Source organism: Condylura cristata, unplaced genomic scaffold, assembly GCF_000260355.1.
Source record: "Condylura cristata isolate star-nosed mole 26May11 unplaced genomic scaffold, ConCri1.0 scaffold00032, whole genome shotgun sequence".
In the NCBI taxonomy this organism is placed as follows: domain Eukaryota; kingdom Metazoa; phylum Chordata; class Mammalia; order Eulipotyphla; family Talpidae; genus Condylura; species Condylura cristata.
Window position 1 is genome coordinate 2,531,671 of NW_004567133.1, and position 21,637 is coordinate 2,553,307.

At 54.9% G+C, this 21,637-nt stretch overlaps 1 protein-coding gene across 1 annotated transcript in view; it reads right to left on the reverse strand.

Annotated features, from left to right (window-relative positions):
• The window catches only part of TNRC18 (trinucleotide repeat containing 18), a 76,179-nt gene that overhangs the window by 53,998 nt on the left and 544 nt on the right, over positions 1 to 21,637 (reverse strand). Inside the window, exons 2-4 of the mRNA XM_012731632.1 lie at positions 3,040 to 3,195; positions 1,004 to 1,129; positions 19 to 222 (exon numbers count right to left, since the gene is read on the reverse strand). Of these exons, the coding sequence (XP_012587086.1) occupies positions 19 to 222; positions 1,004 to 1,129; positions 3,040 to 3,195 (486 nt within the window). The remainder of the gene's footprint in view (positions 1 to 18; positions 223 to 1,003; positions 1,130 to 3,039; positions 3,196 to 21,637) is intronic.

Consider the following 21,637-nt stretch of genomic DNA (forward strand, 5'->3'; position numbering starts at 1 on the left):
CCACCACCCCCCGCGGGCCTGCCATCTCTTCGCGGGCCCGAGGGTCCTTCTTGCCGAACAGCGGGGGCGGCTCCCCGCCGCGGCCTGCGCGCTCCTTGGCCGGACCTTCCCGTGATGAGCTTTTGGGCGGAGCGCCTGAGGAGTGGCTGCCTGGGGTCCTGGGGGGCGCGTGAGAGTGCAGGGCGCCCGGACCTCCGGGAGCGGCGGGCAGGTAGAAGCCCTCTGTGGAGAAGAGCAGGCCGTGAGGAAGGCCAGAGGGGTGCGGAGCAGCCCTGAACCCCAGGGGGCGCAGGTCTCACACAGAAGAGCATGCTTTGGGGAGGCCAAGCTCTGCACCCGGATAGAACTGAATTTAAAATTCACTTGGGGGTGGGGGCGTACTGGCAGTGCTGGGGCTGAAGTCTCAGGGCTATCACCAGCCACTGTGGCATGAGGCCCGTAGGGGGCCAGGGAGCTGACCCACATGGCACAGCAGACCGCTCCTGGCTTGCCCGCTGCTCCCCTCAGCAGTGTGCTTCAGTAAATCTAACCATTCTGCGCCCCACTCTGTCTCTGGTGAGTCCTCTCACCACCCACCCCCTCCTTGCCCTTCTGGCCTGTACCCCAGCTCTTCTATGCATAAATAAAAATAAATCTTTAATGTAAAATAAAATTTAAAAATAAATAAAAATAAATCTTTAAAAAGAAAACGCACCTACTCATCTTTCTGAGCCTGTTTCCTCATTAGCGGGGAAGAGGCCATGTTTGTTTTGAGAGCTTCCCAGAGGAAAGCTCATAGGGTTAGTGAAGGCCAGCAGGGTAGAAGCTAAGAGAAGTCTGTGTGATGGCTGGGCCCACTCAGCCTGATGGGACTCTTGGGGCTGGGGTCACAGAAAGAATCCTGGGCAGGGGTCTTGTAAACCAGGTCTATGGGCTGCCTGAAACACCGAGGTAGCACGAGGGTGCAAGAGAATCCTCTCAGAAGGTACCCGCAGCCCCAGTCCCCCCCACTTCCCTTTCTAACCTTTCTGGGTATCGAAAATGCTGGGTTGGCCCAGCTGGCTGAGGAGGGGGCTCCCGCTGCTGGGGGACTCCAGGTGGTTCAGGTGGAGGTAGGATGGATACAACCCGCTGGGCAGGTGGGAAAAGCCTAGAAAAGAGAGAAGAAAAATGTCAGGCTGGACCTCCCACCTCCGACAAGGAGCTCCCTTCCAACCTTGCTGTTCCTTAGATATCAAGAATCTTGGCTATCGGCCGCCTGGACCGGGTGCCCCCGGGTGAGCTTGCCCCATCCAACCCTAGCACTTCAGGCCTCTCTCCCTCCAGTCCTAAGTTGCCACCAGGGGCTTGGGTTCTCAAATCCCCCAGCAAGAGGCCAGGATAGAAATGGATCCAGAATGAAAGGTGACGGCTATGATGACGACGATGATGAGAGCACTGCACTATCAACTGCTTTGGCTTTATTTGTTCTGATTTTAATTTTAAAGAAACTGTGAGGGGGAAATACTTTAATATCCCCATTTTACAGATGAGAAGACTGAGGTCAGGAAGGAGCATTCTTCACCAGGATTCTTCACCACGGTCGAGGAGTCACGAAGTCCCTTCCCAGCTGTGTGACTCGGGCAAGTCACTCATCTCCAAACCTCAATCCACCCGGCACTCCCAACTGCCATGTATCCCAAGCAGATGCTGCCAGAATGAAATTCCTTCTCCTGAGAGCCCCTCCCAGCTCCCCAAAAGCCCCTGCTCCTGCAGTGACGCCCAGAATCAGTGCCTTGCAGGGCACAGAAAATGAGAAGACGATGACTCAGAAGACACGTGGGGAACGGAAGCCCAAGCGCCATCTGGCAGGGCCTCCCTGGAATGCTAGTGGAGGGTCCGGACGCCCGCCTGGGCCACGGGTCCTCTAGGACGGCAGGCCCACTGACCACCCTTGAAGGACCAGGCCCCCCATGCCACCAGTCACTCCCACGTGGAGCCATGCCTTCTCTCACTGGGCCACCTGATAATGAGATGAGCGACAATCACAAAATAATAACGGCCAGGTGACACAACGTCTCACACCGGGTCCCTCTACTTCTCGTCCGTAAAACGGGCATACTGGACCCACCCGTAGCTCGCCCTGAGTCTGCACTGCGCAGCACCTGGCCACACAGGAACCGCTGGTGTCTGCTATCATCACTCTACTGCTATCACCGCCCAGGGGCAGCCTCTGCCCTTCTGACCCCAGCCCTGGCCTGGCTGGCTGAAGTGCAAGGCTCAGAGGCTGGCAAAGGCTGCCCACCACTCCAGATGGGCAAAGAACCTCAGACCCTCAGCAGCGAGAAGCAAGTCCACCCGCTCTGTGCAGACACACATAGTTCAGGATGATGGTGGAACAAGAAGCGGGTGACAAGACTGAGGAAAGCCCTCAGCCTATGGTTGATGCCCCCAGGATCCCAACTTCCAAAGTCTGGGAGCACCACAGGGCACCCAGGAAGCAGCAGGAGGGAGCCGGCACCCTGCTTCCGTATCACAGTCAGTGATGGGGGCAAGTACAGAGCCCCCAGGCCCAACCGTCCAGCTTCCAGAGGGGAAACTGAGACTCCAGGGAGGTCCTAGATTTGCTCAAGGCTAGCCAGACCTCAGACCCCCACATCATTCAGAGGCATCACTACAGAACCATGACAACAGAGCCCAGGACCCTGGTCTCGTTGGCCCCACAATTAGTAAGGACCAGCTGTGAACCAGGGAGACAGTCAAGCAGAACCAACGAGGCCCTGCGCTCAGCTCACACTGGTGGTGGATGCCTCACAAATAAACACAGGTAAACCCACTGTCACGGTGAGACACAGAACAGGGCCCTAAGGATGAACAGGAGACAGCCGGTGGGGTGCGGTGAGGGGATGAGAGCAGAGGGACCAGCTCGCGCAAAGCCCTGTGACAGGCAGAAGGGAGCACGGCGTTTGAGGAACGGCAGGGAGGTCAGATGACCAGGGTTGGGCCCCAGGGGCCACGCCAGGGAGGAGTGTCCACGGAGGGAGTGCGTCCTCGGCCCCACCCACCTGGCACGCTCCTTACCTTCATGAGCATGGGTGGCCCATAGCTGCACCATGGGCAGGTTGCTGGGGGTGGGGGAGCGGAAGGAGAGGTCAGAGGGCAGGGGCACCGGGCTCCCATGGGACGACGCTGAGGGGGCCATCCCGCTGGCCACAAAGCTGCCCAAGAAGGCCTCGCCTGCAGAGAGAAGGGGAGGCTGTCAGGCAGCCACCGGCCACCACTGCCCAGCCCACCCTCCCAAGACCTCCAAGTGGCCTCAGCCCGTGCCTGGGCCCACTCAACCACTTCCAGGGCTAAAGACGGCTGCAAAACCCCAGGGGAACCGCCACAGCAGACGCTCTTCCCCCTGCGCCCAGTGCACTTGGCAGGAGGGCATCACCGCCCCACTGCTCCGCAAACCCACCTGCAGAAGGGAGCTCAGGTGGGGAGGCCCAGAGTGAGGATCACGGCCTGAAACCCAGGGAGGACACCCACGAGCCGGAGAACGACCTCCCCGAGGACCCCACAGCAGGCCCAGCCCTGGGCGGGAGAAGCTCTGTGCCCATTTACAGCACGAGGAAGCAGAGGCTCGCACGTGGGGGGTGCCTGAGCCCACAACAGGGGACAGAGCTCAGTGCACAGCCAGCACCTCTCCCAGAACTGCAGTGAGTTAGAAGTAAGCGGCCAGTGAGCGGAACAGTAAGCACGGAGGCAGATGGGCTTCGAGGAGTCCTGGGGCGTGGGGGGAGGTCGTCCCTCCAGAGAACCCACCCAGGGTTCTCAGAGTCGGGGGGTGTGGTGGGACAACGCACCGGGCCCAGGTGCAAACCTCACAGACACTGCCGGGCCTTGACTGGCCAGGCCGTGACTTCCACCAGCCAGGAGCGCTGCCCTCAAGATCCAGATACCTCACCCTTCTGGGGAAGAGGGTGCCAGACCTGGGCAAGATTCCCTTACTTGGCCTCAGTTTGCTCATCAGCAAAATGGGAACATCAGTGCCTCCCTGGAGCAGTGCAGTGCAGGGCAACATGCTTGTTTAACAGTAAGATTACAAACCCCTGTCAGCGGTGCTGGTTCGGCAAAGCCTTCCAAGTACTGGGTAGTGCGGGGGATTCCGATTCATCCCACAACGCCCCCAGGAGCAGGCAGAGGCCTGACAGCTGAGCCCAGATCCCCAAGCACCCCACAGGAGCAGCTTGGCCAGTCTGAGCTCAGGGCCCCAGTAACCCTAAGACCCCCAGAGGGGCACCGTGTACAGTGAACAACAGCCCAGAGGTGTTAAAAGACTGCAAGGCCACACATGTGGCCCAGGGGGTGGTCCAGTCCACGGGGGGCTCACAGACCCCTCCAACCTAACCCCGGGGCCCCAGCAGCCCAGCGTGTAGGGCCCAGATATCACAGGTGTTCACTCACCACCTCCCAGGGCCGCCAGATCCCAACACATCTACCCGGCCTGCTCTGGGATATGTTCGGGTGAACGGAGGCCAGAGGGGCAGGGTCCCCAGAGTGGACTCGGCGGCAGGCAGAACAATGGAAGGCCACCTCCTTCCCACATGCGCCATCACCACCACTCTGTGACCAGCTCCCCACACTCCAGCCCCCTCCCAGCTGCCTCACCGGACTCCAGCGCTAAGCCCTCGGGACCCAGCGCCATGGTGGTCGGCCAGTCCACCCATGTGGCCCCAGCCGGGGCTGCAGGGCCTCTGGGCCCCGCCGGCCCTCGGCTTCCTCCTTGGTGGTGGGTGGAAGGCTCCGGAAGCCGGCAGCCAGAGATTTGCGCAAGGGCTTACATCAGCCACCAGCTCTTCCTGCCTGGGGCTGCACGGAAGCCCAGCGGCCCAGGCCTGCCCCTGCCCGGGCTTGTGAAACCCGCCCAGCAATACTCCAGCCTGGCGGGCGTTGGGGCCCGGATGCCACCAACGGCTCCCACCCCACCCGCCACCAGGGCTCAACGGCACCCAAACCCCCGCGCCCAGCCTTGCCGGAGGACACTGGCACCCCTGAGACCTATGCTTGTAAAATGGACACACCACCCCACCAACCTGCAAGTACCTCCATTCCCCCCACCCGTCACAAGTTATATGCCCCTGAAGCAGTCATGCAGAGGCCTCAGGTACAAATTCAATGAACTTCCAATCTCTGGGCCCACCTGGCCCCCAGCAAGGCCCCTGACCTTCAGGAGTCCTCCTGGCTTGCTCCCACCTGGGGGCCGAGATGCTCTCCAGGCACAAGCAGCCCAGCCACTTCCTCAGCCTGTGACAAGGTGGACCACAGATGGGTCTTCCCATGGGGACCCCAGCACCTAGGGTCCACACCAATTTTGGGCTGATTGGCTAAAGGGCATTACTTTTTTTGTATCAAGGGTTTGTTTTTGTTTTTGTTTTAACTTACTTAAGCATACAGAACTGGGGTACAGGCTGGAGGTGCAGGGGTGGTGAGAGGATGTACCAGAGACAGTGTGGGGAGCAGAACAGGCAGAAAGACAAAGGACACTGCTGAGGGGAGCAGCGGGTGGGCCAGGAGAGGTCTGCCGCGCCATGTGGTCACCTCCTGGGTATTACTACTAACCCTCACCGGGGAAGCAAGCCATTATGACAGGGTAAGCCCAGACCCTGAGGAAGCCACTTGCCATCTGAGCTGTCCTGCCTGTGGCCCTGGGATAGGAGTGAGGACAGGCAGCTGGCCCCACACTCTTAAGTCTCCAGGCTGCCTTCTAAGTCCACCAGTGTGCCTGGCGCTTTTCCTAGTGTCCAGGTAAGGACAACACTCCCGCTCCTCACACCCTGCCCTGGAGACCCCTGGGGGCCACATCAAGAAGGGGACCAGGCCCTTCAGGGCTCAGGGAAGCAGTGACAGTCAAGGCTTCTCCAGAAATGATGGAAGTCCTCCTCCTCCAAGAGGGTGTCCCTCCAGCCCAGCCCTCCCTCCCTGGTCCCAGGTCACCCCCTGGTGACCAAAGCCTCATGCTACCTGCCCACCCATGAAAGTATCTTGACACCTTGGAAGCCAAAACCAATGTGTATTAAAACCTGAAAACTGGGCCCTTCCTGGTGGTGCAGCCACAACAGGCTAAAGCATAGCAGTATGAAGGGAGCCGCACCACTGCAGCGCGAGTTCGAGCCCCGGCCAGGGAGCTGACCCACTGGTGCGGCAGCCCTCTCCTGACCCGCCCGCTGCTCCCCTCAGCAGGATTTCAGTCCAGCTGCCTGTTCTGCTCCCCACTGTCTCTGGTGCATCCCTGCACCTCTGGTACCCAGTTCTGTGTGCATAAATAAATACATCTTAAAGCACACACACACACACACACACACACACACACACCTAACACACGAGAACCAAAATCAAACGCGATCACTCATGCTGGCTGTGCAGATGCTAGCCACCTGGGCACAGGGCACCACGGGCCTCGTGGGTGCTGAACAGTGTCACCTTGAGCCTGGTACTTGCCGAGATCTTCTTCCAGCCTTTCGTGTGACACAGTCCCGAGTCACACAGCTCTGGGCAGAGGGGAGGAGGGTGATCCACAGCCCAGCAACGGGTCCCACACCCGCTACAGAGACAGCCGGAGAGGGCAGCGGGAGCGTCTGCCACCCGGCCAGTCAGCCATGCCAGCCGACCCCCACAGACACACTGCCCAGATGAGCAGCACCTGCTGGCCCTCCCGGGGTCACATAGTGGGGGTGCTGTGCCCCACCACCACCAGTCCCCTCCCCCCGGCACCTGAAGCTACTGAGCCCTCGAAACATGGCGGTGTGACTGAGGAACCACATCTTTTATTAAATTTTAATTAATTTAAATTTAATTTAGCCACAGTCTGGGCTGAAGGATCTTCTGCTAAGAAAACGGAGCAGGGGCAGGAACAGAGCTCCCCGGGAGGCAATGAAGCACCCCAGCCCGACGCCCACTTGCTCCGGGCTCTGGGCAGTCTTCTTAATTCCCCGGGGCTGTGCCATAAAGACAAGCTAGTAACATCCACTCCTCCGGGCTGTGTAAGGATGGCGTTCACATTTGTAAAATGCTTTAGCAAAGTGCCATGCTGTGTCAGCTATTATTGTTATTCTTGTTATTTATAGTCACAAAACCTGGGGTCAGAAAAGCTGAGCAACTGCCCGAGTTCCATTTGTCTTTCCTTAAAATAAAAATTGAATCTTGAAACTAGAGAGCTGGTTGTTTGACCATTATGAATGCACTAAATACCACTGAATTGTATACTTACCCATGTTTAACTGCATGCTATGTGAATGTCACCAATGTAAAAAACAAAAAATAAAAACACCAGGAAGCTCTGCTCCCGGGTCCCCAATTCAGCACTCTGGTCTGACGCCTTCCCATCTGGCTCACCCCCAAACCTGGCCCTAGTAGCCAGGAAACCTTGTTACCCCCACTTTATAGATTACAAATCCGAGGTTCAGAGGTTGCTTGGGGTCACTAGCCTACCTGCATATCCACACCAAGCCCTGGGCTCAGGAACCCCACCAGTCTGGCCCACATCTCTCAGACTCTAGGGAGAGTCGCCTCTCTCAGGGCCAGACAAGCTGAGGTGCTTGGAAACAGTGTCCCTTTCTCTGGTGCCAGTGCCGATGAGAAGGGGGGAAGCCAAGTGCCTCCCGCCACTTGGTGGGGGAAGGATATACAAGCAACAGGGGATAGACAGGGACATTTCACCCCAAAACCGTAGGCTCCCCCCAGCTGGGACCCACCAACATCCCAGTCCCTCCAACCCACAGATGCCACGGACATGCCAGCCAGACACAGCAGAGAGACTGAGTTTAGGGATGCAGGCCAGCCTGTCCTCAGCCATTGTCACCCACACTTACGCTTGAGTTTGGCCTCAGTGACCTCAAACTCTTGGCTGGGTTCCCCTGGGCGCCTGCCTGCTGCTATCTCCCTTTTCCACCTAACCCTAGGAAAGCCTGGTCTGAGGCCATCTTACTGCACCAGGCTGCCCGAGTGCATCGTGGCTCACAGCTACCCATACTAGATCCCAACCTGATGTATCAAGGCAGGAAGGAACAGTGCTGGAATCTACATCCAGCACCCTCAGAGGCCTCAGAGTCCCCCCTTACCAACCACACATCTCAGCCCCACACTGCTGCTCCCTGGCTTGGCTGGTCCAACCCCCTCCTTGCCTCCCTCTGAGATCTCCCCTGATGGCTGCCCCAGACCTGGGAGACCTGTGTGTCCCCACACACAACGCTCACCCAAATGTGCCACCCATGAGAGGTGGTAAAGATGCTAGAGGTGGGCAGTCAAGCGGCAGTGGGTTCTGCCTTTGCCGTCTCTGGCCCCAGGCCTCCAGCCGTGACCCCAGAAAAGGAGGTGGCACCCAACCATGAGGATGCTGTAAGCACAGAGTCCGTACGCGTGAGGGCCAGTGCCCACTCCTCAGCCAGTGATCGGAAAGGAGGGCATTTTGTTCTTTATTGGGTGGAAGTAGAGCAAATCCTAAACCAGACGACCCCTCCAGGTTCTGGCTAGGGCGCCTGTCACAACTCTTAGCCCCAAGCACAGAGCCCAACCCAGGTTGGGCCCCCAAAGAGGAGTATAGCAGTGGAATCTTACCTCCCTAAAGGATGCAGTTGTTAGAGACCTTTCGAGAAGAGCTGACTATATCATGAGCCCTTAAAGTTCTCCATGGTGGGAGCAGGCAGAGGATTTAATGAGATCTTGGTGGGTACAAAGCTGTAGTAAATAGTAAAGGACTGGCCCTCCCTGGTAGCGCAGCGGGTTAAAGCACAGCACTAAGAAGCTAAAGCCACTTCCGCAAGAGTTCGATTCCCGCCTGCCCCGGAGGTGACCACACGGCGCTGCAGACCTCTCCTGACCCGCCCGCTGCTCCCCTCAGCCGTGTACTTCGTCAATCTGCCTGTTCTGCTCCCCACTCTGTCTCTGATGAAGCCTCTCACTGCCCCTGAGCCTCTGGCCTGTACCCCAGTTCTGTATGTACAAATAAATAAATCTTAAAAAAAAAAAATAGTAAAGAACTTAGAGAAGTTTATCACAGCAAAACAGCCAGGCTGAAATAAGGAACTGGAATAAAGAACATGCTGCTGCACCACAGGGCCTTTGCACGTCAGTCCCTGATACAGCACACAATGTGCATACTCCCTTCAGTCACTCCCTATTCAGGCAGGTCATGCAGCTTAATGAATGGACAGTCCCTAACCACGCCACCCATAGCCCTGCCCTGAATTATTTTTCTCCAAAGTTCTTATCACCATTTATCATACTCCATACATATTAGTTCCTTCTTTATTGCAGTTCCTCCTTTAAAGTCCCTCTCCACCCGGTAGAACAGGAGTCGGCAACCTTTTTCTTGAAAGGGCAAGATAATAAATACTTTCGGCATGGCAGGCCTATTGTGCCTGCCTCAGACACAAACAACCACAGGCTTGGTTCCAGGAAGACTTTATTTACAAAAGGTGGGCCACGTTGGCCACCATTTGCAGACCCAATGTGTCTAGTAAATGCTGCTATTTATGGCAGGGAATTGGGCACAGTCATGATGAGTTAAAGGCAAGAGGACCAGGACTTTTGCTGGGAACCGTTTCCAACCAGTCTCCCCACCCCTCTCAAGGGAGGGGTGATCCTTACCCTTTTAAAAATGAAGACACTGAGACCCTGGCTCCAAAGTCAGCCACACCAGCCCTGGCTAGACACGAGACAGACACAAGACCCTCCTCCACTGGTATTTCCACTCCCAAAGCTGCCTCCCAAGCCCTAATCCCTAAGACATAAATATGTGTGTGTGTGTGTATTTCCCTTTCTATTAAATGTATTTCCCTTTCTATTTCAGAAAGTCCTAGCCTCACGAAAGTACTGCACCCCAAAGACTATCAGAGCATCGCTTCAACATGATCAAATCAGGGTTCTCACCCAAAAAGAGCCAGTCCAGCCCTGAGCACAGACATGTGACTTGGGCGTTTCTATGACAGCAGCTGAAAATAGTGCAAGGACCCTCAGGATAGACTGACCTTCATTCTCCCACAGACGCTGAGATTTCTATGACCGCTGAGCCTGTGAATGGGTTAATGAAGCCCTTGCTGGATAAAGAGCCTTATCATTCAGTAAAATAATTCACAAATAACTGCAAATGGCCAAATTCAGTCAAAAGTGCAATGTCCTTAGTATTACAAAGAAGTATTAAAACCCGATGACGTCATTTTCTTCTCTTCAATCAGCAAATTTTTGGCTTGGGTGGGGGAGGGGAGGGTGGCGACTGAGACAACTCACCCCCAGGCTTATCAAGAACCCCAAAGGATGCAAGCTGCAGTCAAATCTGATCTATAGATCGCCACGATGCTCCCCCAAAACCCAGCAGCCTGTCTGCACCGAGGGCCGCCCAGGAACGCCACAGAAATAGAAAGCAGGCTCTCAGAAAGATCTCCACGCCCATGTTCACAGCAGCGTTATTCACAATGGCTGAAAGGTAGAAACAGCCCAAACGTCCATCATCGGATGAATGGAAAAACAAAATGCAGTCTACGCATACAATGGAATTTACTTAGCTTCCATGGGAAGGAAATTCTGGCCTGAGCTCCCAGCGGATGAACTCGGCTGAGTGCAATAGACCACTTAGAAGCGGCCCCCACAGCAGTCAGTTCACAGGCAGAAGCGCGGGCACCAGGGGCAAGGGAAGGCACAACGGAGAATTAGTTCTCAGGGACAGAGTGTCAGTTTGGGAGGTGAATACCTTCTGGACGGTGGCTCAAGGCAAATGTACTTAATGCCACTGCACTGGGTGTAGAAACAGTTAAGGTGGTGAATTTGATGTGACATGGTTCTGCCGTAGCTTTTTTTTTTTTTTAAGATTTATTTATTTATTCATACAGAACTGGGGTACAGGCCAGAGATGCGGAGGGTGAGAGGATTCACCAGAGACAGAGCGGGGAGTATAACAGGCAGATCAAGGAAGTGCACTGCTGAGGGGAGCAGAGGGCGGGTCAGGAGAGGTCAGGCGGGAATCGAACTCATGCTGAAGTGGCTTAAGCTTCTTAGTGTTGTGCTTTAACCCGCTGCCACCAGGGAGGGCCCGCCATAGCGTTTTTTTAAGTTGCATAGAAACACAAAGGTTAAGGGGCTCCCTGCTGGCACAACGGGTTAAAGCGCAGTGTTGTGAAGCTCTCTGCAGCCACTTCAGCATGAGTTCGATCCCAGGCCAGGGAGCTGATCCAATGGCGCAGCAACCCTCTCCTGACCTGCCAGCTGCTCCCCTCAGGAGTGTCCTTCGTAGATCTGCCTGTTCTGCTCCCCACTCTGACTCTGGTGGATCCTCTCACCACCCACACCTCTCGTCTACAGTTCTTCTACATAAGAAAATAACTAAAATCTAAAAAAAAAAAAAAGACACACAAACAGTTAAGAACAGCCATGGCAACCTTAAAGATGAAGGGGGAGAGGACTTACGCCACCAACGGAAAGGCACACATCAGGGCAGACACAGGGGAGGCAGCGCCCTGTGGGGCAGGATGGTCCGTCCAGAAACGGGGCCCCGGCACAGAGTATGCCAGGTCTGCTGGCAGGACCCAGTGGTGACGGGGCGGGCAGGACTCGGCCCCCAACTTCACACCAGACCTGAGTCAGTGGCAGGTGGACTGTGGATCCACCCGAGAAAGGCAAAGCCAGAAAGCTTCTAGAAGAAAACAGCGACAAACACCTTCATGACCCGAGCGTAGGCAAAGGTTTCTTACAGACCCCACCTGTCAAGGTAAGACGTCCACTTAGTTCCATGAAAGCTGGGAATTGCTGTTATCCAGACGCCACAGAAAGGAGCGAGACTAGACAAAGCCGGGCCAGAACTCGACGGCGCACGGAGTGCGATCTGCTGAGCAGGTCACGGGGAAGGGCTTCCCCCGCAGTATCTGGGGAGCACCTCCAGCCAGCGGGAAAAAGGCAACTCTGTGTAAAAGCGGGCAAGAGACGTGGCAGGAGGGTGGGCAGCAGGCCGTGCCAGTGACAGGCGGCTCAGCCTGGCACCACGGGGGAAGAGGGAAGGGAACTGGGATCGACTGCACCACACCACGCGCATCAGTGTGGATGAGTGAGGCGCCCCAAGAAAGCTGGCCGTCAAGCTCGCTCCCTGCGGCCAGCCGGCAGCAGTGCTTGGTGGGGGGGGGGGGACCCCCAACCTCTCTGACCCCCAAGGGCCCTCCCCCACATGCCCGGGGCAGGCGTCTGCATCCAAGGACAGGCACAGAAAAGCAAATCATGAGACAGCGCTCCAAGTGCTACCACGAGTAACAGTAACGGTCAAAGATAGGGAACCACCAAATGTCCTGCACAGCCGGACAGATAAACTGATGTTATCACACGACAACACCTTCCCCGGCCTCGAGGAGAAGCTACAGCCACAGCTGAACCCAGAAGACCTCGCACCCCCCCCCCAACACGCCTTGCTGCCTTGTACGTGGAACCTGTGGTGGCTTTAAGTCAAGATGGGGGTCCCTGGGGACGAGGGGGGGAGGACTCTCCACTTTGTGGAGCAGGTGGATGGTAACACCAGCAAATGCAGTTTATGAAAAACATAACTGAACTATGCATGCGTGAGCTCTACTCTTAGACCACAATAAAAAATGTACTTTAAAAAAATCAGGGTGGGGGCCGTCCCTGGTGGTCGCCAGCCAGCCACTGTGACAGTTCAATCCCCGGCCAGGGAGGTGACCCACACGGCACAGCAGACCTTGCCTGACCCGCCCGCTGCTCCCCTCAGCAGTATACTTTGTTGATCTTCCTGTTCTGCTCCCCGCTCTGTCTCTGGTGAAGCCTCTCACCCCCACACACACACACACACCTCTGGTCTACACCCCAGTTCGTCTATGCATAAATAAATAAAAATAAATCTTTAAAAAAGGTCAGTAGGGCTGTGAACGCCAGCACATATTACCTTCTGAATCCTTTTAATAGAACTCTCACACTGACAAAACTTGCAAACACAGATAAATAAAAACAAACCAAGAAAGGCAACAGTAAAGAAAAGAAAAAACCCTGTCAATACCTCACCTTTGTCCAACCCCTGCTTTTCTTGCAATTAGCTCAAGTCTAGAACTCTCACTTCCTGCCTGTGTGGCCTTGGGGAAGAAACCCAACCTCTCTGTGCCTAAAGTAAAACGAAGGCAACAGAAAGGAAAACAATTTTTCAGCCTGACTCGCGATTCTGCTGCTGCTCCCAGGCGCTGTGCTCTCAGGGAGGAGATACAAGCCAAGCAAGCAAGGCCGACAGGCAGAGACTGGGGTGGCAGGTGGGGGTGCGGGCTTTTCCTGCATGTTCCTGGGGCTGGGCCCAAGGACCTGTGGCTGCTGCCACCTTTTGCAGCCCCCATGGGTGTGGCAGAGAGGCAGTTGCGGGTCTCCCCACAGGCAAAGTTCAGGATGTGCAGGCCAGAACAGCCAGACTCTACAAGCCCCATCAGGAGGGGTGGGGTCCAGCAGGCCTGGGGGCTGGCCTGAGGGAGGCCCTCCTGGCCACCCCACCCCACCCACCCGTTTGCTCGGCTCCTCCAGCTCCACACCTAGCTAAAAGCAGCCAAAGCAACTCTCACCCAGCCTCCCTCCTGCAAGCCAGCCCTCAGACCTCCCCCCAGGGGATTAGATCCCAAACAGCATCTTTTAGCATCCCAGAGCCACCAGCTCCTCCTCAGCAGGGGAGGTCAGCTCTCCCAAAGGGTAATGTGGATTTAACACCTGTCCCTCCCCCAGTCTTGAATTTTGGCCTCCTGCGGGCTTGGGGCTTTGCCTGACCCCAACTCCAAGCCCAGCCCACAAAGTAGGTGCTCAAATCCCAGTAGGCAGTTGAAGAGGTCAAGGCCTCAGCCCAGCCAGTGACTTGCAAGGCACCCACCCAGCCTGTCCCAGGCCCCCAGGCGTCCACAATTCTAAAGCAATTACGTAGGATTTCCCACAGGTTTCCTTTTTCCCTCACAGAGGTGGGGCCCAAAGGAAGAAGAGGTAAGGCCAGAGGACCTTCCCAGGAACTGGGGGGGTGGGGGAGGGGAGGGGGCGGGCTCGAGAGAGTGTTGGTGGGGGGCAAGGCAGCCCCTAGGACGGAAGGTAGAGAAAGCCAGGAACCAGGCCCAGTCAGAGCCCAGAAGTGGTGCAGGATTCTGGCGTGACAAATCCTTTCCCAAATGTCAGAGCCTTACAAAAACCGTAGCAATGAGGTTTAAGAAGGAGAGAAAACCAAACAACAGAGGAATGGAAAGGAGACAACCTTCACATTTGCAAATAGGCAAGCAGATGGACAAGAGTGTGTGAACGGGAGAGGTCGTTCCTGAGCCACGTGGAAGCCTGACCCTGTCCCCCTAAAGGCTGGGGTGCTGAGAGAGTAAAGAAGGACCAAGAGGTCCCCCCCACCCCAGTCCAGGTTCCACGAGCCCTCCGGTTAGAGCTGATAGAGCCTTTAAGGGCTGTTACTGGATTCTCAGGACTTGGGTAAGAACCAAATTTTTATCCCGGTATAGTCAACTCCTGGGAGAGGAACAGTTGTGTGTAGATACTGGGACTGTCGCCTGGGAGACTGACGACGTCGGAGAAAAGACCAACTGACACGTTCAAGGAAATGTTTTCCTCAGTGGTCAACAAATCCTGCCTTTGGCTCTGAAAAACAGAGGGTTAGGTAACATGTATAAGTTCACATACCTAATAAATGATAGGCAATAACTATGAATTTGGAGGATATGCTCTATTTTGTTGAACATTTTAAAAAGACAGGTGTATTAGGAAGGACAGAAAGAAAAAAGAGACACCTGCACAGACACAGGTGCTGCGCTGCAAGAGGAAGAGGGCTGGAAAAGAAATGCCTTGCAGAGAGAGGCCTGAGCACAGGCTTCAGCTCTTACGCATTCGCAATGATTTTAAGCTCTTGGAAAAGGGGGGAGGGGGGGTTTTCACGCTCCTCTAAAGTTAGGTAATGCTGCGACTGCTCCCAAACACTAGGGAGGAATTATGTTCAAAATACTACTCCAGCGTGAAGGGATCTCCAGGCATTCTAGAGCTCAAAAAAAGTCTTCCATATATACACTCTTTCACAGAAAATTACTGCAGGATGTGCTCCAGCAAAACAAGCAGGGAAAAGCAAGGAATCAAGAAACGGGAGATCTAACGCAGCAGAGGAGCAAAGGTAGTTTGAAGGAATATGGTCCTAGAATAGACCCGAACACCACGCAAACCAGAGTAGAGCAAAAATACAGGAAGGAGATCTCCAAGAAAAGGAGGAGACAATTCCTCCAATCGAGTTGATGAAATGAAAAGTATATCCCAGAGATAGAAGTCAGCCCAAGAAATGACAGCCAAAAAAAGGGGGGGTGCAATTAATAACTCCAGGAAATAAAGAAATGAATTTTATTATACCACTTGGTTCAAATATAAATATTTACAAAGTAAATATTTAAAACCAGTTTTTAAAAAAACTGTATTTCACAAAAGCAAGAGCGGGGAAGTAAAAAATGGGGGTTAGATGATGACAATCAGCCAATAAATACTAAGTGCTTATTATATTTAAAATACTGTTCTAAACACTGTACCTGCATCAACTATTTAACCCTCACAACACTTTCATGAAGTTAACTAGTATTATTCTCCATGCTAAGTTTTAAGAAGAGCACGAGAAACGCAGAAATGTTCCCAGGGTCTATGCTAGTCAATGGGAAGTCAGGACTTCCGTGGGCAGTCTATGCAAAATCCTCACCTTCCCTAAAATTCAATCATCCCAAAAATTTAGAAATAACTAGCTGGAGAAGCAAATTATTATATACAGGTAAGGATGCCGGACCCAGAGAAATAGCCAAAAGAATTAAAAGTGGCAACTGGGGAGAGGGAGACACAAGGAGGGGTTGTTCATTTTCTTTACACTTTCTAAAACTACCTGACTTAGTGTGTGACTTTTACTCAAAAATGTAGATTAAGCATAAAATAGAACTGCATACTTTCCAACGAGTAAATATTAGAATATGGAAAATACTCCCTAATAAAAAAAAACCTAAAAAATCAGGAATGAGGTTTTTAAGTGCACACACAATTAGACACGACATATTCAACAGAATGAAGAACAGTCAAAGAAACCGGTATCAAGTGTTAGTGAAGACTTGAGAGTTTCTGGAATTCTGCTGCTGAGAACGTGTGACCATATAAACACTGGAAATCTCTGCAGCTACTAAAGCTAAACCCACATATAACTTGTGGCCAAATTATTCCACTACTTGATATCACATACATACACATTTACCTATATGTGTGGGTATATAGCTCCACAGAAATGTGAACACTCATACTCCTTAAGGTCATGCTCACAGCAAACACTGGTGTTCAGTGAATAAATTGTGCTATATTCACATAGTGGGATACTGTATAGCAACAAGACGCAGCAAATTACTGTTACACAGCACCATGTGGATGAATCTCTCAATGCAACGCTGAGTAGGGGAAGCAGCCAGAAATAAGAGGGCGTGTTGCATGGTTCCATGTCTGTAAAGTTTAAAACAGGCAAAACTAATAGTAATAGAGGTAACAGAAAGAACAATAATCCTGGGGTGGAAGGTAGCAACTGGGAGACCATGAAGGAGCCCTCTGGGATGCTGGAAATATCTTGAGATGCCTGGTGGTAAGTGGGTGTGCTCATTTTATAAAAAGTCAATGAACCAAACGTTTAAGATATAAGATTTTTCACAGTGTATCTGTTATGTGGAAAGAGGAAGAAAAAAAATTTAAATGATGGGTCCGGGATGGGACCCTGAAATCCCAGGCGCTCACTGACCATCTAGAGAGGCTCACTACAAGATTCCAGAGGTCCTGAGAGAGGTCCCGGCTAGAGCACGGGGCTCGTGAGTCATCGGTTAATGATCACTGTAATTACAGCCAGCACTTTTACTGTAACTTTTTCAAAGGCTGTGCCTGTGCTAGGACACCTAGCTTGTTGCCCTTACTCCAACTTCACAAGAACTGAATGAATTCAGTGGTACTATAGGACCAATTTTAAAGATGAGAAAATTGAGGCTTAGAGCGTCATCACACACCCAGTAAGTGGCCCCTGCACCCTCCTGCCTCTAGGTGAAAAGCAGAGCTCTGAATCTGGGAAAGCAGAGTAGGCGCTCCCACTGGTTCTTGAAGGCTCGGGAATGTGCAAAACTATTAGTGAGCCTCTGTGAAGCAGATTTTTCTGTTCCAGGCTGAGGCTTCACTGCTTCTATTAGCTCATGAAGGAAGCGCACATGCAGACGCTGGGTACGTTCACGGCCTCCAAAGGTGGTGAGGCGCCTGTGTCGTTCCCACCTAACAACTGTGACTTCCCCAAGGTCAGATGCCAGGCTGGCAAGGTAAGGACCGTGGCCATCGAGCTGTTACTATGGCCCAGGAGCCTGGGGGGAGGCCAAGTCCTGTCCTGACAGCGGTTCTCACTAGTCCTCTGAAAAACTGGGCTGGACATGAAGGCCAGGCTACTCACAGCAGTGGAGCTGGAGTGTCCATGTGACCGTGGCAGCTAAGTCAGCTTGACCACAGAATGGAACTGGTCCCATCCAAATCCAGAATGCCCAGTCTCTGCCCTCTCCCCAAAACTGTTTTCTCTGCAGTCCTCTACAAAGGGCAGACCTGACCTCAGCAGCACAGACCCGTCTCCTCCAGAACCTCTCCCTGGTCACTGTCACCTCCCTAAAGCCTCCCAGCGTCAGCGTCACCCACTTCTTTCCCTATATTCTCCAACAGGCAACCCAAACTAATTGTTCTAAATGCTTATTTTGAAACAATTTCGATGTCAGAGAAGAGTTTAAAATAGTGTAATAAATTGCCATGTGACCTTCACCAGTCCCCCAACTGCAAACTGCATCCCCACCCTATTTCCATGCCATCTGATTTCATCATCTCCCACATTCACATAAAAATCCTAGGTACTGCTTTTCTCTCCTGAGCCATTCCTGAGGACTGTGATACCACATTCCTTTCCCGTAAAAATTTCAGAGTTCTATGTCTTAGCACCGCAAGGGCATTCTTTTATATAGCCGCAGCCCGGTTATCAACTCTGTGAAACATAACATTGATTTGACACTATCAGCTAATCTACAGTCCATATTCCAATTTCATCCATTGCCTTGATGATGTCCTTTAGGGCAATTTCTTCCCTGATCTGAGATCCAATCGCAGGCCATATGTTGCCTTTCGCTGTCACATTTTCTTAGTCTCTTTTAATCAGAAACAGTCTTTGGCCTTCCTTTGTCCTACATGCCACTGACATTTTTTAAGAGTCCAGACCAGTTCTGTAAAATGTCCCTTGACGTGAGTCACTCTCTCCATTTAAAGCCCCCACCACCACCACCACCACCACCACCATCTTCTCATTCTTCGGCTTGAAATTCCAAGAACTCATCACTGGCCTTCAGGGTCCTTTGACAAGGCCCACCCTCGTCACCCCAACCCACCTCCCCAGCCAAAGCCCCTTCTCCTGGCTCGGCCCTCACAGGGGCCAACGCAGACCCTCGGCATTTCTTTCCTTCTTTGCCCGTATTCACTATTCAAAACTCTTTCCTCCCAGATCTGTGCATTTACCGCTTGGCCCCACACCGGGATGGTGCTCTCCTGTGAGGGCAAAGACCTCTGTTTGGTCTCTGCTGGATTCCCAAGGCCAGAGCTGTGGAAGGCGGTACTTGGGAATCATTGTCTGGGTAAATGAGAAGAAAGGAGTTAATCCACGCTCGCGCTGTGCGCTAAAACGAACCAAGATGTCCAGGCCGGTTCAGGTCCCAGAACCTCCCTCGGGCCTCCCAGTGTCTCTGACCAGAGAAGGAAGCTCCTAGCCAATCCTCCTTATCTTGGGGCCTGCAACACTCCACCAACCCATCCTACTGATTAATCTTTTTAAATCAATCCCACCAGGCTAACAGGCTGGATTCCAGAGATAGAGCTGATCACCCTGAAGGTGGCCAGTGGCCCCCTATTGTCCACTGGCCTGTCCAAAGGGCAGGCCCTCCCCATCTGATCCTTGGGCCTCACCCCGCCCCATCCACATGTCCTCCTGGGCCAGCCTAGGGAGCGGGCTGCTAATAGTTCTTTGATTGCAAAGTGAAGACAAGGATCACAGAGCCCAGGATGCCCCAGCCCAGAGCAGAGTCAGTCATTTCACTGACTGCTGTGAACATTTAAGGTCCCAGCTACACCAGTCTCAAGGTTATAACAAAGGTAAGAGCCACCCTATCCTACACCAGCTTTATTCTTGATTTCACTCTTCTTCTGCAGAAACACCTCCATCTGACCACCATGGGAGGCATCTCTTCCGGGAGGCCAGCACACACAGACAACAACCCCACCCCCCCAGGCCAGAGCTGCCAGGTCTGGGTCCCAGCCCAGGCCAGTTCACCTCCAGCGGCCAGCCCAGCAGAGAGCTCTCCCAGGGCAGCTCCCTCTACCTTCAGAGGGTTGGCTCAGCTAAGGCCTCCCCGCCCCCCCACGCCCCAGGCTGGAGTCCAGAGTGGGTTGGAGTCCAGAGGTAACACTCCCCTCCCCCCCTGACCCCAGGCAAATAGCTCAGCCTCCCTTGGCTTCCCAGTACAAAAATAAACAAATAAAGATGAGACTGATAATGCTGGCCAGACCTAAGGAACTGACAGCCAAAAAGGGGAGGCGCATGGGAAGAGAAAATTTAGCACCTGCACCCCGCAAGTAAAGAGTGAGGGATGCTGGGTTGAGGAATTTGTAATCCAACTGCCCCAAGCTGTTAAAGGGGAGCGGTTGCCCACCTCCTCGCTAATGGGATTACCACCAGACTCGCTGGGCAGTGAGCTAGGGCCCGAGGTCTCCCAGCGGAGCTCCCGCCCGGCAGCGCCAGCCCCCTACGCTGCTCAGCCTACCACCGGCGCGCTAAGGCACCCTTCCCAGGCGCGGCGGCCCTTCCCGCTGCTGCTATTTCCTCCATGACCTCAGCCTGCGAGCATGCAGGAGGCGCCCAGACAGGCCTAGGCAGCCGCCTCCCGCTGGACTTCCTCCTCCTGCCCGCCTCCCTTCAGGTCCCTTCGCCTCCCCACCTCGGCCTCCCCAGCGACCTAGTGGGCATTAGGTGATCTGGCAGCTGCAGTTGGCTGAGGCACGGCCCTGCAGCAGCAACTACTTTCACTGGCTTCTGCCAGGCGGTGTCAGACCCCAGGCCAGGCGCTCCCAGGGACCTCTCCCTCACGCTGCGAAGGCAGGCGAGGATTCCCCTTGCAGCAGACCTGCAGTCTGGGTCTGAGGTCCTCTGGCGCCACTGCAGTCTGTGCAGAGCGACCTGATGAGTTCAAAAGACACTCAAACACGCACAAATCCGCTCCCTCTGGGGGGCGAGAAAACGGGAATGGCACTGCGGTCTTTGCACCCCAGGGCCAGCCCCAGCCCTTCCTCCAGAGCACCTCCACGCCGGCGGCCCACCGGGGAGGAGAGCCCTCTCCTGGGCCCCCCGCGCGGGCCGGGCGGAATGCCACCCGGGCTCCCCGGACGCCACTGCAGCCAGGACCGCACTAGGTCCTCGCCGCCGCACTCCGGCCCGGCGTTCGCCCCTCCCCCGCCCGTGCCTCACAAAGGCCCTTTGTCCCGCAGAGCCGCCGGGACTCTGGTTCCTGAAAAGTTCCAGGAGAAAAATCAAAGAGAGGCAAAAACGGCCGGCGCGGTGGAGCGGCAGGGTCGGTGGGGCAGGGCAAAGGCGGCGGCCGCAGTCGCAGAAGGCCCGTTCAACACCCCCAAGGACAAGGGGAGCGACAAGGGACGCCGGAGCAGTCGCCAGAGTCTAAACTGCACCAAGGAGTGGGAGAGGCGAACTGTTCGAGTCAGCGTGGGCTGCCAGACGCAGGCGCTGGGGCAATGGGCGGAGGAGGGCCGGGGTCTCCGTGGGCGCTGCCTGCAAGTCCGGAGGTCCCCGCGCCCGCCTCCCCGGCCCTGCCCACTGGAACGGAGGCGCCGGCCGGGGACAAGCTTCTTCTTCCTCCCAGGTGCCGTCCCAGAGCCTGGGAGCCCCGCTGGACAAAAGGCAGAAGCCACTGAGCCCTCTGGGCCATCTCCTCCCGCGTGGACGGTGCTCAGACCCAGGCTTCTCCTGCGCCCTCGTCGCCAGCGCGCTCTGCTCCCCGCCGCGTCCTTTCCCCTCGCTTCAGGGTGGCGGTAGCAGTTTCTGCGCTGCACCCGCCTTCCCGCCGGAAAACAAGGGACCAAGCGGGGGTCACTGGCCTCCTGGCATGTGGGTCCTAGGACCACCGTTCTCTCCCGGGGAAGACCGGTCTCCCGCGGGCCACCACCGACCCGCCAAAGTCCGTGATCTCAGGGCTGGGGTCTCCCTCTCCTGCACCCCAGCTTGTCGGAGCCGGCCTGAGACCCTGAAGGACGCGGGAGCAAGCGCTAGGAACCCAACTCCAGGCACCGGAGCGCCTGGAGGGGTGTTTGAACTCGAGCTCAGGAAGCTCGATGTTTCTAAGGGGGCCGATTTGTTCTTTTCTCACCGATTCTGACAACTGCTGCCAAGGCGCGAGCCGCAGTAGCCCGGGTATAGGCATCGCCCCTGGCGACTCGGGGTTTTCTGCAGACGCACAGCCTTGGGAGAAGCGGGCAGACCCCACGCCCTTCCAAGAGCCTCCGACTGGCGTCTGGTGGGTCTCCCCGCCCCAGTATCTGAGCTTGCCCGCATCCCAGGGAACCC